At 53.0% G+C, this 12,812-nt stretch overlaps 1 protein-coding gene across 6 annotated transcripts in view; it reads left to right on the top strand.

The window, feature by feature from the left end:
- Positions 1 to 12,812, top strand: part of LOC105487201 (zinc finger RNA binding protein 2) — a 61,472-nt gene that overhangs the window by 19,679 nt on the left and 28,981 nt on the right. For all 6 annotated transcript variants that reach the window (XR_011617598.1, XM_071086982.1, XM_071086984.1 and 3 more), the window contains exons 2-3: positions 11,089 to 11,299; positions 12,266 to 12,380. Coding sequence is in view for 5 of the 6 variants with exons in the window: in XM_071086982.1 (XP_070943083.1) it covers positions 11,089 to 11,299; positions 12,266 to 12,380 (326 nt within the window). In the remaining variant the exon portion in view is untranslated. The remainder of the gene's footprint in view (positions 1 to 11,088; positions 11,300 to 12,265; positions 12,381 to 12,812) is intronic.

Here is a 12,812-nt window from a genome sequence, read left to right as displayed (position 1 = left end):
TGGGAAACGTAAGGTAACTACAGGCACATCTGTCTCTGTCATTTTCAGGGGATCAAGGCAGGGCGGGAGGCCACAGCTTTCATCTGACTCTAAATTGTGAGAAGGCAAGAGGGGATCAGCGTGACCACCCACCCTGGGAACCTGGGGAGGGCTGTGGGCCTCGCCCTGTCACACCTGAGACCTGGCAGAAGCAGCAGTGTTGGCTGCTGACCATCTGCAGAGCCAGGTTCTAATCCCTAGTCCCCAGCCCCAGGGACCCTAGCCTGTCCTTCCCAGATCTGAGCTTCTCAACAGCAGCAGTTTTTAAGAGACGGGGTCTCACTGTATTGCCCAGGCTGGTCTCCAACTCCTGGGCTCAAGTGATCCTCCCAAAGTGCTGGGATTACAGGTGCGAGCCACTGCACCTGGCCAACAGCTGCACTTTTGACATTTGGGGCTGGATTATTCTCTGCAGTGGAGTCATTCTTGGCACTGCAGGGTGCTTAGCAGCATCCCTGGCCTCCACCCACTCCATGCCAGGAGCTCCCCCAAATGGTGACAACCACGAATGTCCTCAGACATCACCCAGTGTCTCCTGGGGGCAAAATCTACCCTCTCTGAGAACCACTGCCCTGGGCTGCCTGGGTTTTGGTGTCTGTATGAGTGATGCTGTGGGGTGTTCTTCCCAGGAGCTGTGTTTTTGCTGGCTCTGCTCCTGAAACCACGATGTGGCAGATTGTTGCCAAAATGCCCTCATCCTTCATCCCCCTTATATCCATGCCATTCCCACCATGTCCTTGCTACTCTTCCAGTCCAGAAGTGGAGACCGCCCCCGCCGGCCCTTGCATCTGGACTTCCTTGTGCCCTGCCTTGGACAGGGTGCAGTGCAAGTGACGCTGTGACTGCCCTGAGCCCAAGCTTAAGAGACCTTGCCGGCCGGGCGTGGTGGCTCAAGCCTGTAATCCCAGCACTTTGGGAGGCCGAGGTGGGCGGATCACAAGGTCAGGAGATCGAGACCACAGTGAAACCCCGTCTCTACTAAAAATACAAAAAATTAGCCGGGCGCGGTGGCGGGCGCCTGTAGTCCCAGCTACTCAGGAGGCTGAGGCAGGAGAATGGCGTGAACCCAGGAGGCGGAGCTTGCAGTGAGCCGAGATCGCGCCACTGCACTCCAGCCTGGGCAACAGCGTGAGACTCCGTCTCAAAAAAAAAAAAAAAAAAAAAAGAGACCTTGCCTGCATCTGCTCCATCTTGTGGGACCCTGCGTGGTGAAGGACCCAAGGCAGGCCTGCCGGAGGAGGAGATACAAGAAGAAGAACCACAGTGCCCCATCCAACAGGTAGCTGCCTTCCAGGGGCAGAGAAGCCCAGCCATGGTCAGGAGAGCCGCCCAGCTGAGGCCCACCTCCATCAGGATTGCCGCCCAGCTGGCCAGGAGAGCCACCCAACTGAGCCCCACCTCCACCAGGATTGCCACCCAGTTGAACCCCGCCTCAGCCAGGAGAGCCACCCAGCTGAGCCGTGCCTCAGCCAGGAGAGTCACCGAGCTGAGCCATGCCTGGCTAGAAGAGCCACCCAGCTGAGCCGTGCCTGGCCAGGAGAGCTGCCCAGCTGAGCCCTGCCTGTAGAATCACAAGTGACATACATGATCGTTGCTTTGAGCGAGAGGTCAGCGGACCTTTTCTGTAAAGGGCCACATAGTGAATATCTTTGGCTTTGTGAGCCACACCATGTCTGTCACATTAGTGAACCCTGCCATTGTATTGCAAGATGAGCCACGGACAATGCGTCATCTGATGGGCTTGGCTGTGTGCCAATAAAACTATTTTTTTTGGACACTGAAATGTGAATTTCATGTAATTTTTCACATGCCATGTAATATTATTACCCCTTTAACTTTTTCCAGTCACTTAAAAGTATAAAAACCATTCTTAGCTTGCCACTGTACAAAAACAGGCAGGCCAGATTTGGCCACACATGGCTGACTCCATCTTAAAAACTCTTCTGTGCCTCCCTTCCTCCCTTAAATTCTGGGCTCTGCCAGGCCATGGTCTCCCCTGAGAGTGGGTGTGAGACCCATGAAGATGCAGGCTGCCCCATTGGAGACAAACCCCATGCTCCACTTCCTCGTGTAAGCGTGCTTAGTGGAATATAACCAGCAGTGTGTGCATGCACATGTGTGCGCATGCGTGTGCATGCATGTGCATGTGTTGGTGGCTTCTGGGGTCACAAGCAATGACTTGAGGCAGGCCAAGTGTTCCCTTCCTGAGTCATGGTCACTGTGTTGGTCACAGTCACCAGACACGTATTACCCTTGGCTGTTCCCAGGCCCTGTTTTAGGTGTTTGTAAAGCCCTACACTGCTGAGAGCTGGCTTTTCCTGCAGGTGACATGATGGCGCATGTGTTCTGTCCCCCTGTCCATCACCCTCTCTAGTTCTGGCCCCTGTGTATCTCGTGTCCTTAACCAGCCTTCCCTCTAACTGCTCCCCTCTCTAACCATCACCATCTGTCTTGGTTGGCTGGGGCTGCCCTAACAATACCACAGACTGGGACGTAAACAAAATTTATTTTCTCCCTGTTCTGGAGGCCAGAAGTGTGAGGTCAAGGTGCCAGCAGGGGGTAGTTTCTGGTGAGGCCTCTCTCCTTGGCTTGCAGATGGCCACCTCCTCACAGTGTCCTCCTGTGGCTTTTTCTCTGTCCATGTGCACCCCTGGTGTCTCTTTCCCTTCTTTTTTTTTTGTTTGTTTTTTTAAAGAGACTGCCCTGTCATCCAGGTTGGAGTGCAGTGGTGAGGTCACAGCTCACTGCAGCCTCAATCTCCTGGGCTTAATCGAGCCTCCCACCTCAGCCTCCCAAGTATCCATGAGCACATTTTTTTTTTTTTTGAAATGGAGTCTTGCTCTGTTGCCCAGGCTGGAGTGCAGTGGCGTGATCTCGGCTCACTGCAAGCTCCGCCTCCCGGGTTCACACCATTCTCCTGCCTCAGCCTCCCAAGTAGCTGGGACTACAGGTGCCCACCACCACACCCAGCTAATTTTTTGTATTTTTAGTAGAGACAGGGTTTCACTGTGTTAGCCAGGATGGTCTCGATCTCCTGACCATGTGATCCGCCTGTCTCGGCCTCCCAAAGTGCTGGGATTACAGGTATGAGCCACCATGCCCAGCCTTTTTGTTTTTGTTGTTTTTTCTGTAGAGATGGGATCTCAGTATGTTGCCCAGGCTGGTGTTGAACTCCTGGGCTCAAGTGATCCTCCTGCCTCAGCCTCCCAAAGTGCTGGGATTAGAGGCGTGAGCCACTGTGCCTGGCCTCTTCCTTTTCTTATAAGGACCCCAGTTCTATTCAGATCAGTCCCACCTGATGACGTCATATAACCTTCATTCCCTCCCTGAAGACCTAATCTCCAGATACAGTCAAATGGGGGTTAGGACTTCAACATAAGAATTGGGAGTGGGGGGACGTAAGTCAGGCCAAAGTTTGTCATGAGATGTCCAGGTGACTCCTCGTGGCTGAGGATAAAACCCAGGTTCTGCCTGGCAGTGGAGAGCGCTGAGCTGCCTCCTGCCACCCCTCACTCCCCATAGCCTCTGTCCCTCAGCACCCAGGACAGTCGCCCCACCCGCCCTCCCCATTTCTCCTACGCTTCTCTCAGCGCACTCCATTGAGCCCCTCCTCTTTGAAATCCCAGGTACCCTTCCCAGGGCTCCCCGGGCCTTTTCCAGCCTCTGGGGGAGCCTCCGGGGTCTTCAGAGCAGTTGGCATGCCCTTCCTTCTCCCAGAGGGTGCCTGGGTCTCCCTGCCTCTCCCCCCTGCATCTCTGCTATCTATGCAGGAGAGGCGCTCCGTTCCCGCCATCAGACAACAGAGTGGCGGGACAGGGCAGTGACCTCCGGCGAGGTCAAGGGTATCTCGACTGACGTCACCCTGACCTTGTAGTCCTCAGTCTGCTCACAGCTGTGACGTTCACAGGGTGTAACACTGAAACCAGTGGGAGTTGCCCTGCAGGCCAGCAGGGATGCTGAGACCCGTCCTCAGCCAGCGGATGTCCAGCCATCTGCACGCTGGTCACGCTTCCATCCTCCCTGCACCCTGGCTCAGTGGATTCCAAACTGTAGCAGGCCTGAGCGTTGCTGTTCAGGGTGGTCTACAAGAAGAGCGTGTTCTTTTTCATTCACTGTCTTCATGGTGCTGACTCAAGCCTGACTCCAAGTCAGAGGCCAGCCCACAACGTCCTGGGAATCCTTCCAGAGTAGGGGCTGGACCAGGCAGGAAGCAGCCTTCGGCTCTGTCCACCTGCACAAGGCTACGCCCTGGCATCGAGCTTGTCCTAGACCATCGGTTCTTAACTGGGAACATTTGTCATTGTCACGACTTGGGGGAGCTCCTGGCATGAAGTGGGTGGAGGCTGGGGACGCTGCTCAGCACCCTGCAGGACCCACCCCAGAGAAGAATGTTGTCCCAAATGTCTGCAGTGCCTGAGTTGGAAAACTCTACCTTCTGCTACATGGGCTGTCTGATCTCCGCCATGGAGCCAGTTCGCCAACCAGCCGCCTCCACTGTCCTCTTAGGTGGGGCGTCCACCAGGTGGAGACAAAGCTGTGTGCGGAGGCACAGCGGGAGCAGGCAGAGAAAGCTCCACAGGTTCCCGCTCCTTCCTTGCAGTCCTGGGCTGAAGGACTCCGCTCAGCCTTCCACCTGAGGTTCACTTGTGCCCACAGCCCTCTGCTGGTGCTGCTTGGCACGCCTGGGCCTCCAGGTTTGAGGGGCAAGGTCTCAGGACCCAGGGAAGCCAGAGAAGAATGGAGCTTCCTCCCCAGAAAGCGACTCACGATTTGCTACCTAGTACTGAATGCTTTGTGGGTTTTTTTGTTTTTTTGGGTTTTTTTGGGTTTTTTTTGAGACGGAGTCTCGCTCTGTCACCCAGGCTGGAGTGCAGTGGTGCGATCTCGGCTCACTGCAAGCTCCGCCTCCCGGGTTCACGCCATTCTCCTGCCTCAGTCTCCCGGGTAGCTGGGACTACAGGCGCCCGCCACCACACCTGGCTAATTTTTTTGTATTTTTAGTAGAGACAAGGTTTCACTGTGTTAGCCAGGATGGTCTCAATTTCCTGACCTCGTGATCCTCCTGCCTTGGCCTCCCAAAGTGCTGGGATTATAGGCGTGAGCCACCGTGCCCGGCCTAACGCTTTGTGATTTTAAGAGATGGGGTCTTGCTTTGTGGCCCAGGCTGGAGTGCAGTGGTGTGATCTCAACCTACTGGGCTCAAGAAATCCTCCTGCCTCAGCCTCCTGAAGAGCTGGGACTGCAGGCATGCACCACCATGCCTAATTTTTCTGTTTTGTAGAGATGGGGTCTTGCTGTGTTGCCCAGGCTGGTCTCAAACTCCTGGGCTCAAGCGATCCTCCCATCTTGGCCTCCAAAAATACAGGCGTGAGACAACACACCTGGCCATGAAAGCTTTTTTTTCAGACAGAGTGTCACTCTTATTGCCCAGGTTGGAGTGCAATGGCACAGTCTCAGGTCACTGCAACCTCCACCTCCCCGGTTCAAGTGATCCTCCTGTCTCAGCCTCCCAAGTAGCTGGGATTACAGGTGCCTGCCACCATGCCCGGCTAATTTTTGCACTTTTAGTAGAGATGGGGTTTCACCATGTTGGCTAGTCGGGTCTCGAACTCCTGACCTCAGGTGATCCGCCTGCCTCGGCCTCCCAGAGTACTGGGATTACAGGGGTGAGCCACTGTGCCCGGCCATGAAAGCTTTTTATACAAAAGAGGCATCAGGTCTCAGTCCAAAGGGCTCTAGAGCCGCGATCGTACGTGGATTTCCCTGCCCCTGCACTGTAGCTTGGGCCGATCATACCCTCTTGTTGAGCCTTGTATATCGTACAAAACCAAAGAGAGGGCCTGTGGGTGTCCTTCCAGTCTCCATCCCATCCTTTCTCCTGGCCAGCTTGGTTTGGACTCCACCCCTCTCCTGGGTGTCTCAGGAGAGGGTGGTCCCAGCTCCAGGAGTAGATCTTGATGATTCTAAATCAGCTCTCCCGGCCTCTTTGCCGTTGACTCTTAGTGGCTTGTGGGTGGTGTAGGGCTCAGGCAGGACAAGAAGCCACTCGAGAGTAAACCTTGGAGCATGCTTTAATGGCGAAAGGTTGGAAACAATGCGAGGCGGTCTAGAAATACATCTGCAAATTGCTCCCTATGCCTTCCTCCAAAGGTGCGGCCAGAGCCTCTCACCATGTGCGCGGGTCGGATTCAGTGATTCGCTTCTAATTAATGGAATGTGGCAGAAGTTATGCTAGATGATTCCTTTTTACACATTTTTTTTTTATTTTCGAAAAATATATATATATTTTTTAAGAAGGAGTCTCGCTCTGTCGCCCAGGCTGGAGTGCAGTAGTGCAATCTCAGCTCCCTGCAACCTCCACCTCCCGGGTTCAAGTGATTCTCCTGCCTCAGCCTCCCGAGTAGCTGGGATTACAGGCATGCGCCACCACGCTGGGCTAATTTTTGTGTTTTTAGTAGAGATAGGCTTTCACCGTGTTGGCCAGGCTGGTCTAGAACCCCTAGGCTTAAGTGATCCTCCCGCCTCCACCTCCCGAGTAGTTGTGATTACAGGTGTGAGCCACTCGTCTCTAAGAAATGATTCCTGAAGCTGCATCATAACAAGGACAACTTCCACCTGGTATGTGTGCCTCCCTCTCCCCTGCTCTCCCTCATATCCCTTGCTCTGGGGGAAGCCGGCCGCCATGTTGTGAGGACACTCAATCCACCCGAGGAAAGGCCTGCATGGGAGGAACAAGGACTGCCACCAACAGTCGGCACCAACTTGCCAACCCTGGGAGGAAGGCATCTTGGAGGCAGATCCTGCTGCCTGCCGCTGACCTCTTTCTTATTGGCAACCTCATAAAAGACCCCAAGCCAGAACCCCGAGGAGCCGGTCCCAAATTCCTGATCCACAGACACAGTGTTTAAAGCTACGTTGTTCTGTGGGGTTAGTCTATCACTCGGCAGGAGATAAATAATACATAGTATCAATGTCCACCAATAGGATAATAGGTGAATGAATCATGATATTTTCAAAGTAAACAGTCTTTTCTATAGAAGCCTAGTCTGCTTATGTAATTAAGGAAAACAGGTGAATGAATCGTGATATTTTCTTTTTTTTTTTTTTTTTTTTTTTTTGAGACGGAGTCTCGCTCTGTAGCCCGGGCTGGAGTGCAATGGCCGGATCTCAGCTCACTGCAAGCTCCGCCTCCCAGGTTTACGCCATTCTCCTGCCTCAGCCTCCCAAGTAGCTGGGACTACAGGCGCCCGCCACCTCGCCCGGCTAGTTTTTTGTATTTTTTAGTAGAGACGGGGTTTCACGGTGTTCGCCAGGATGGTCTCGATCTCCTGACCTCGTGATCCGCCCGTCTCGGCCTCCCAAAGTGCTGGGATTACAGGCTTGAGCCACCGCGCCTGGCCCGAATCGTGATATTTTCAGACAAGTAAACAAGTCTTTTTTAGAAGCATATTCTGCTTACATAATTAAGGAAAACAGGTGAATGAATTGTGATATTTTTCAAACAAGTAAACAATTATTCTTCTTTTGGAAGCACATTCCGCTTATGTAGTAAGGAAAATAGGAAAAAGGTGAATGAATCGTGACAGTTTCAAACAAGTAAACTGTTTTTTTTTTTTAGATGCGTGTTCTGCGTATGTAACTAATCAGTCTTTACATTTGGGAGGCCCAGGGCAGAAGTACAGATGGAAGCCTGCCTACCATATGTCTACATATTTTAACATTATCAACCAAGCTGGCTAAAGCTAAATACAGTATGTTCTGTCCCGCTCACCATGACAAACACACCTTTCTAACAACATACACAAAAACTGTGTGGTGCTGTGGTTTTTCGAGTCAGCAGAACATCAAAGATGACTGGATTTAATTAGCCAGCCCTCCCTGACCATGGGTTCCGCATCTGTGGATTCAACCAACTGCCGAACAAAAATATTTGGAAAAACGGGCCAGGCGCGGTGGCTCACGCCTGTAATCAGCCCTGTGGGAGGCTGAGGCGGGTGGATCACTAAGGTCAGGCATTCAAGAACAGCCTGGCCAACATGGTGAAACCCTGTCTCTACTAAAAATACAAAAATTAGGCTGGGCATGGTGGCGGGGACCTGTAATCCCAGCTACTTGAGGAAGGAAAATCACTTGAACCCAGGAGGCGGAGGTTGCAGTGAGCCGAGATCATGCCATTGCACTCCAGCCTGGGTGACAGAGGGAGACTCTGTCTCATATATATATATGGAAAAATGGTCAGGTATGGGTGCACACCTGTAGTTGCAGCTACTGGAGAGGCTGAGGTGGGAGGATCACCTGAGCCCAGGAGTTTGAGACCAACCTAGGCAAAAGAGCAAGACTTCGTCTCTACTAAAAATTTTTTAAAAATCTGCTGGACATAGTCACATGTCCCTATAGTCTCAACTACTCAGGAGGCTCAGATGGGAGGATTGCTTGAGCCCAGCAATTTGAGGCTGCAGTGAGCTATGATCATGCTGCTGCCCTCTAGCTGGGCGTCTGGGGTGAGAACCTGTCTCTAGAAATATAAAATAAACTAAAATACTTGGAAAAACTCCACAAAGTTTCAAAAAGCAAAACTTGAATTTGCCACATGCCAAGTACCACGTTGAATCCACACAAATGAAGTAATGTGCAGGCACTGCATTAGGTGGCAAGTAATCTAGAGATGATTTAATGTATACAGGAAGCTATGTGCAAATTTTACACCTTTTTGTATCTTGTGTTCATCTATTTTAGTAGAGATGGGGTTTCACCATGTTGGTCAGGCTGGTCTCAAACTCCTGACCTCAGGTGATCCACCGGCCTTGGCCTCCCAAAGTGCTGGGATTACAGGTGTGAGCCACCACGCCCGGCTGCTACACCTTTCTATATCAGGGTCTTGAGTATCCGAAGATTTTGGCACCCACTGGGGAGTCCTGGAACTCATCTCCCACGGACATTCAGGGGTGACAGTATTTTTGTGCATGTCTGGGCATTCTGTCCTTTTTTTGCCGGCCATTGGAGAAGCAAGTTGCAGTGTGAGATGCACAATAAGAACATAATTTTGCACACGTTACTGAAAAGCACAACACCGTGTTGTATAAAGATTCACACGGGGCCGGGCGTGGTGACTCATGCCTGTAATCCCAGCACTTTGGGAGGCCGAGACGGGCGGATCACGAGGTCAGGAGATCGAGACCATCCTGGCTAACACGGTGAAACCCCCTCTCTACTAAAAAATACAAAAAAACTAGCCGGGCGAGGTGGCGGGCACCTGTAGTCCCAGCTACTCGGGAGGCTGAGGCAGGAGAATGGCATAAACCCAGGAGGCGGAATTTGCAGTGAGCCGAGATCCGGCCACTGCAGTCCAGCCTGGGCGACAGAGCGAGACTCCGTCTCAAAAAAAAAAAAAAAGAAAAAAAGATTCACATGGAGCCCAGGAGTTAGAGGCTGCAGTGAACCATGATCGCACCATTGCGCTCCATCCAGCCTGGGCAACAAAGCGAGCCCTGCCATCTCTAAAACAAACAAACAAACAAAACCTTCATACATACGTAGTAAAAGTCTAAGAATCATGAGCGGACAAAAGACAGCCACCAACCCTAGGGAGGAAGAGAGAGGAATAGGATCCAGGTGGGCTTCAATTCTATTTATTTAAGCAATAAGCTCTGACACAAATACAGCCAAACATTAACACTTATCCGTCTCAGTGATGTGCGTTTGTTCGGTGGTTCTATGTTTGAAATATTTTGTCATAAAAAAGAAGTCTCAACCCCAAGGAGGTTAAGAGAGCTACTGATCACAGCTGTACTGTTTTTTGTTTGGTTTGTTTTGAGACAGAGTCTTACTCTGTTGCTCAGGCTGGAGTGCAGTGGTGAGATCATAGCTCACTGCAGCCTCTACTTCCTGGGCTCAAGCCATCCTCCCACCTCAGCCTCCTGACTAGCTGGCACTACAGGCGTGTAGCATCACACTTGCTAATTTTTTTTTATTTTATTTTTATTTTAGAAGAGACAACGTCTCGCTATGTTGTCCAGGCTGGTCTCAAACTCCTGAGCTCAAGCGATCCTCCCACCTCAGCCTCCCAAGGTACTGGGATTACAGGCGTGAGCCACCACACCCGGCCAGACACTATACTGTTAAAGTTCAATTTTCTGGCTGGGCGCAGTGGCTCACTCCTGTAATCTCAGCATTTTGGAAGGCTGAGGCGGGCAGATCACAAGGTCAGGAGATTGAGACCATCCTGGTTAACATGGTAAAACCCCGTCTCTACTAAAAATATATATAAAAAAAAAATTAGCTGGGTGTGGTGGTGGGTACCTGTAGTCCCAGCTACTCAGGAGGCTGAGGCAGGAGAATCGCTTGAACCCGGAAGGCGGAGCTTGCAGTGAACCAAGATCGCGCCACTGCATTCCAGCCTGGGTGACAGAGCAAGACTCTGTCTCCAAAAAAAAAAAGTTCAGGCCGAGCGCAGTGGCTCAAGCCTGTAATCCCAGCACTTTGGGAGGCCGAGACGGGCGGATCACGAGGTCAGGAGATCGAGACCATCCTGGCTAACACGGTGAAACCCCGTCTCTACTAAAAAATGCAAAAAAACTAGCCGGGTGAGGTGGCGGGTGCCTATAGTCCCAGCTACTCGGGAGGCTGAGGCAGGAGAATGGCGTGAACCTGGGAGGCGGAGCTTGCAGTGAGCTGAGATCCGGCCACTGCACTCCAGCCTGGGCGACAGAGCCAGACTCCGTCTCAAAAAAAAAAAAAAAAAATTCAGTTTTCTTTGAAGAATCCAGAAAAAGCCCTGCCACGTAAGTAGATCATCCACAAAGCGGAACTCAGATGGGTTCGAGTCCCACCTCTGCCACTGACAGTGCCTCGGTTTCTTCATCTGTAAATTGGGTGCAGTGATAGTCCCAGCATTACAGCGTTCTTGTGAGATGATGTTAATTTGTGGAAAGTGCTTCCAGCTGTGCCTGGGCTCCTAGGAGGGTCTCCACCAAGCAGGGCAGCTCAGGTCCGGTGGGGTTAGAACTCGCTCTAACCCCGTGGGGCTTGTGTGTGTGTTTGTGGTTCTAGCGCCCAGACTCCAACTCTGCCCCTGCTCACCACGGGGGCCAGCTATACTGCACAACCCACTCCTGGGATGGACCCCGCCGCGAACCCGGCCTTTCCCCCAGCTGCCCCAGCAGGGTACGGTGGATACCAGCCCCACTCCAGCCCGGAGTTCACCTACGGCAGCCGACCCCAGGAGCCCGTCCCCACGACCACCACCATGGCTACCTACCAGGTATCCAGTCCTTTCTTTGACCAGCATTGCCGGGAAATGTGGATCGCCTTGCGTGGGTGAGAGCGGTGGGCTCCCCGCAGCTACTCCTTCTCCCAGGCCTCTTAACCGTGATCCTTCCTTCGGGACCCTTCTGCTGGCATTACGTACCTGCAGTGGGGAGAAATCAGGGCAGAGCCGCTTCCAAAAGAATCCACTGCTCTCGGGGACAGGCCCCACGCATACCTCCACAACGGGGCAGTGGGGACAGTGACAGCACAGAGCTTTGTCCCAGCCTCAGCAGTGACTATGAAAGAGGACGAGGGTCACCTGGGTTAGAGGACCCCTCCCTGGCCAGGACAGATGGCCTCAGTCTCCTGGCCCCAGAGAGACCAGGACTCACCCCCCCTTCCCCACGCTCCGGGTTCCTGCCTCTCTAAGAGGGTGTCTGTGGCATGTGGGGCACAGCTGGGTGGTGACAATCCCACCTTCCCAACCGAGGCACTCAGGCTGCAGACCCAGCCACTGTGTTCCCACTTGGTGTCGCAAAGATGTCCCCCATGACCATGCTCCAACTCCCCAGCCCTGCCGCCTGCACCTCGTCCCCAGGTCGTGTCGGTCAACGGCAGCAGAGGCCACCTGTCACCCTCAGCACCCACCTGACCCCACCCTCTTCCTCCCTTCTCCATTTCCTTGCTAAGGCCTCAGGGGCTTCTCCCTGCAAACCCACCCTCTCCTGCCACACCCAGCGTCCTCCTGTAAATCGCAGTCCTCCTGTAAATCGCAGTCGGACTCTTGGAAATTAGTGTCAGCTCCATGAGAGCTGCTGTGTCAGCCACATCCTGTGCCCCCTGCCCCCGGGCCAGGGCCTGGTCTTGGGCAGATGCTTAGGAGCCAGCGCTGCGGGAAGGACTAAAGGCAGAGTGCAGTGTGGCCAGGGCGCGTTGCACCTGCCGCCTGAGCTGCTCTCCTGTGGAAACCCCCACTTAGGACAGTTACAGCTACGGACAGTCGGTGGCTGCCAGGAGCTACGAGGACAGGCCGTACTTCCAGCCTCCTGCCCTCCAGCCTGGGCGCATGACAGCCACGGACTCCTGCCAGCCAGGTGAGCCATCTGCAGGGTCGGGGCTGCGGACGAGGAGACATTCCCTGCAGCACAGGAAACGCTTGGGAAAGTTACCTCTTTTTTTTTTTTTTTTTTTTTGAGACAGAGTCTTGCTCTGTTGCCCAGGCTGGAGTGCAGTGGCGCAATCTCGGCTCACTGCAATCTCTGCCTATCGGGTTCATGCCATTCTCCTGCCTCAGTCTCCCAAGTAGCTGGGACTACAGGTGCCCACAACCATGCCCGGCTAATTTTTTGTATTTTTAGTAGAGACGGGGTTTCACAGTATTAGCCAGGATGGTCTCGATCTCCTGACCACGTGATCCGCCCGCCTTGGCCTCCCAAAGTGCTGGGATTACAGGCATGAGCCACCATGCCCGGTCTGAAAGTTACATCTTTTCTTTCTTTCTTTTTTTTTTTTTTTTGAGATGGAGT

The sequence above is a fragment of the Macaca nemestrina genome, chromosome 20 (assembly GCF_043159975.1).
Source record: "Macaca nemestrina isolate mMacNem1 chromosome 20, mMacNem.hap1, whole genome shotgun sequence".
Classification (NCBI taxonomy): domain Eukaryota; kingdom Metazoa; phylum Chordata; class Mammalia; order Primates; family Cercopithecidae; genus Macaca; species Macaca nemestrina.
The sequence above is the reverse complement of the archived record's forward strand: the minus strand, read 5'-3'. Positions and strand labels throughout refer to the sequence as shown.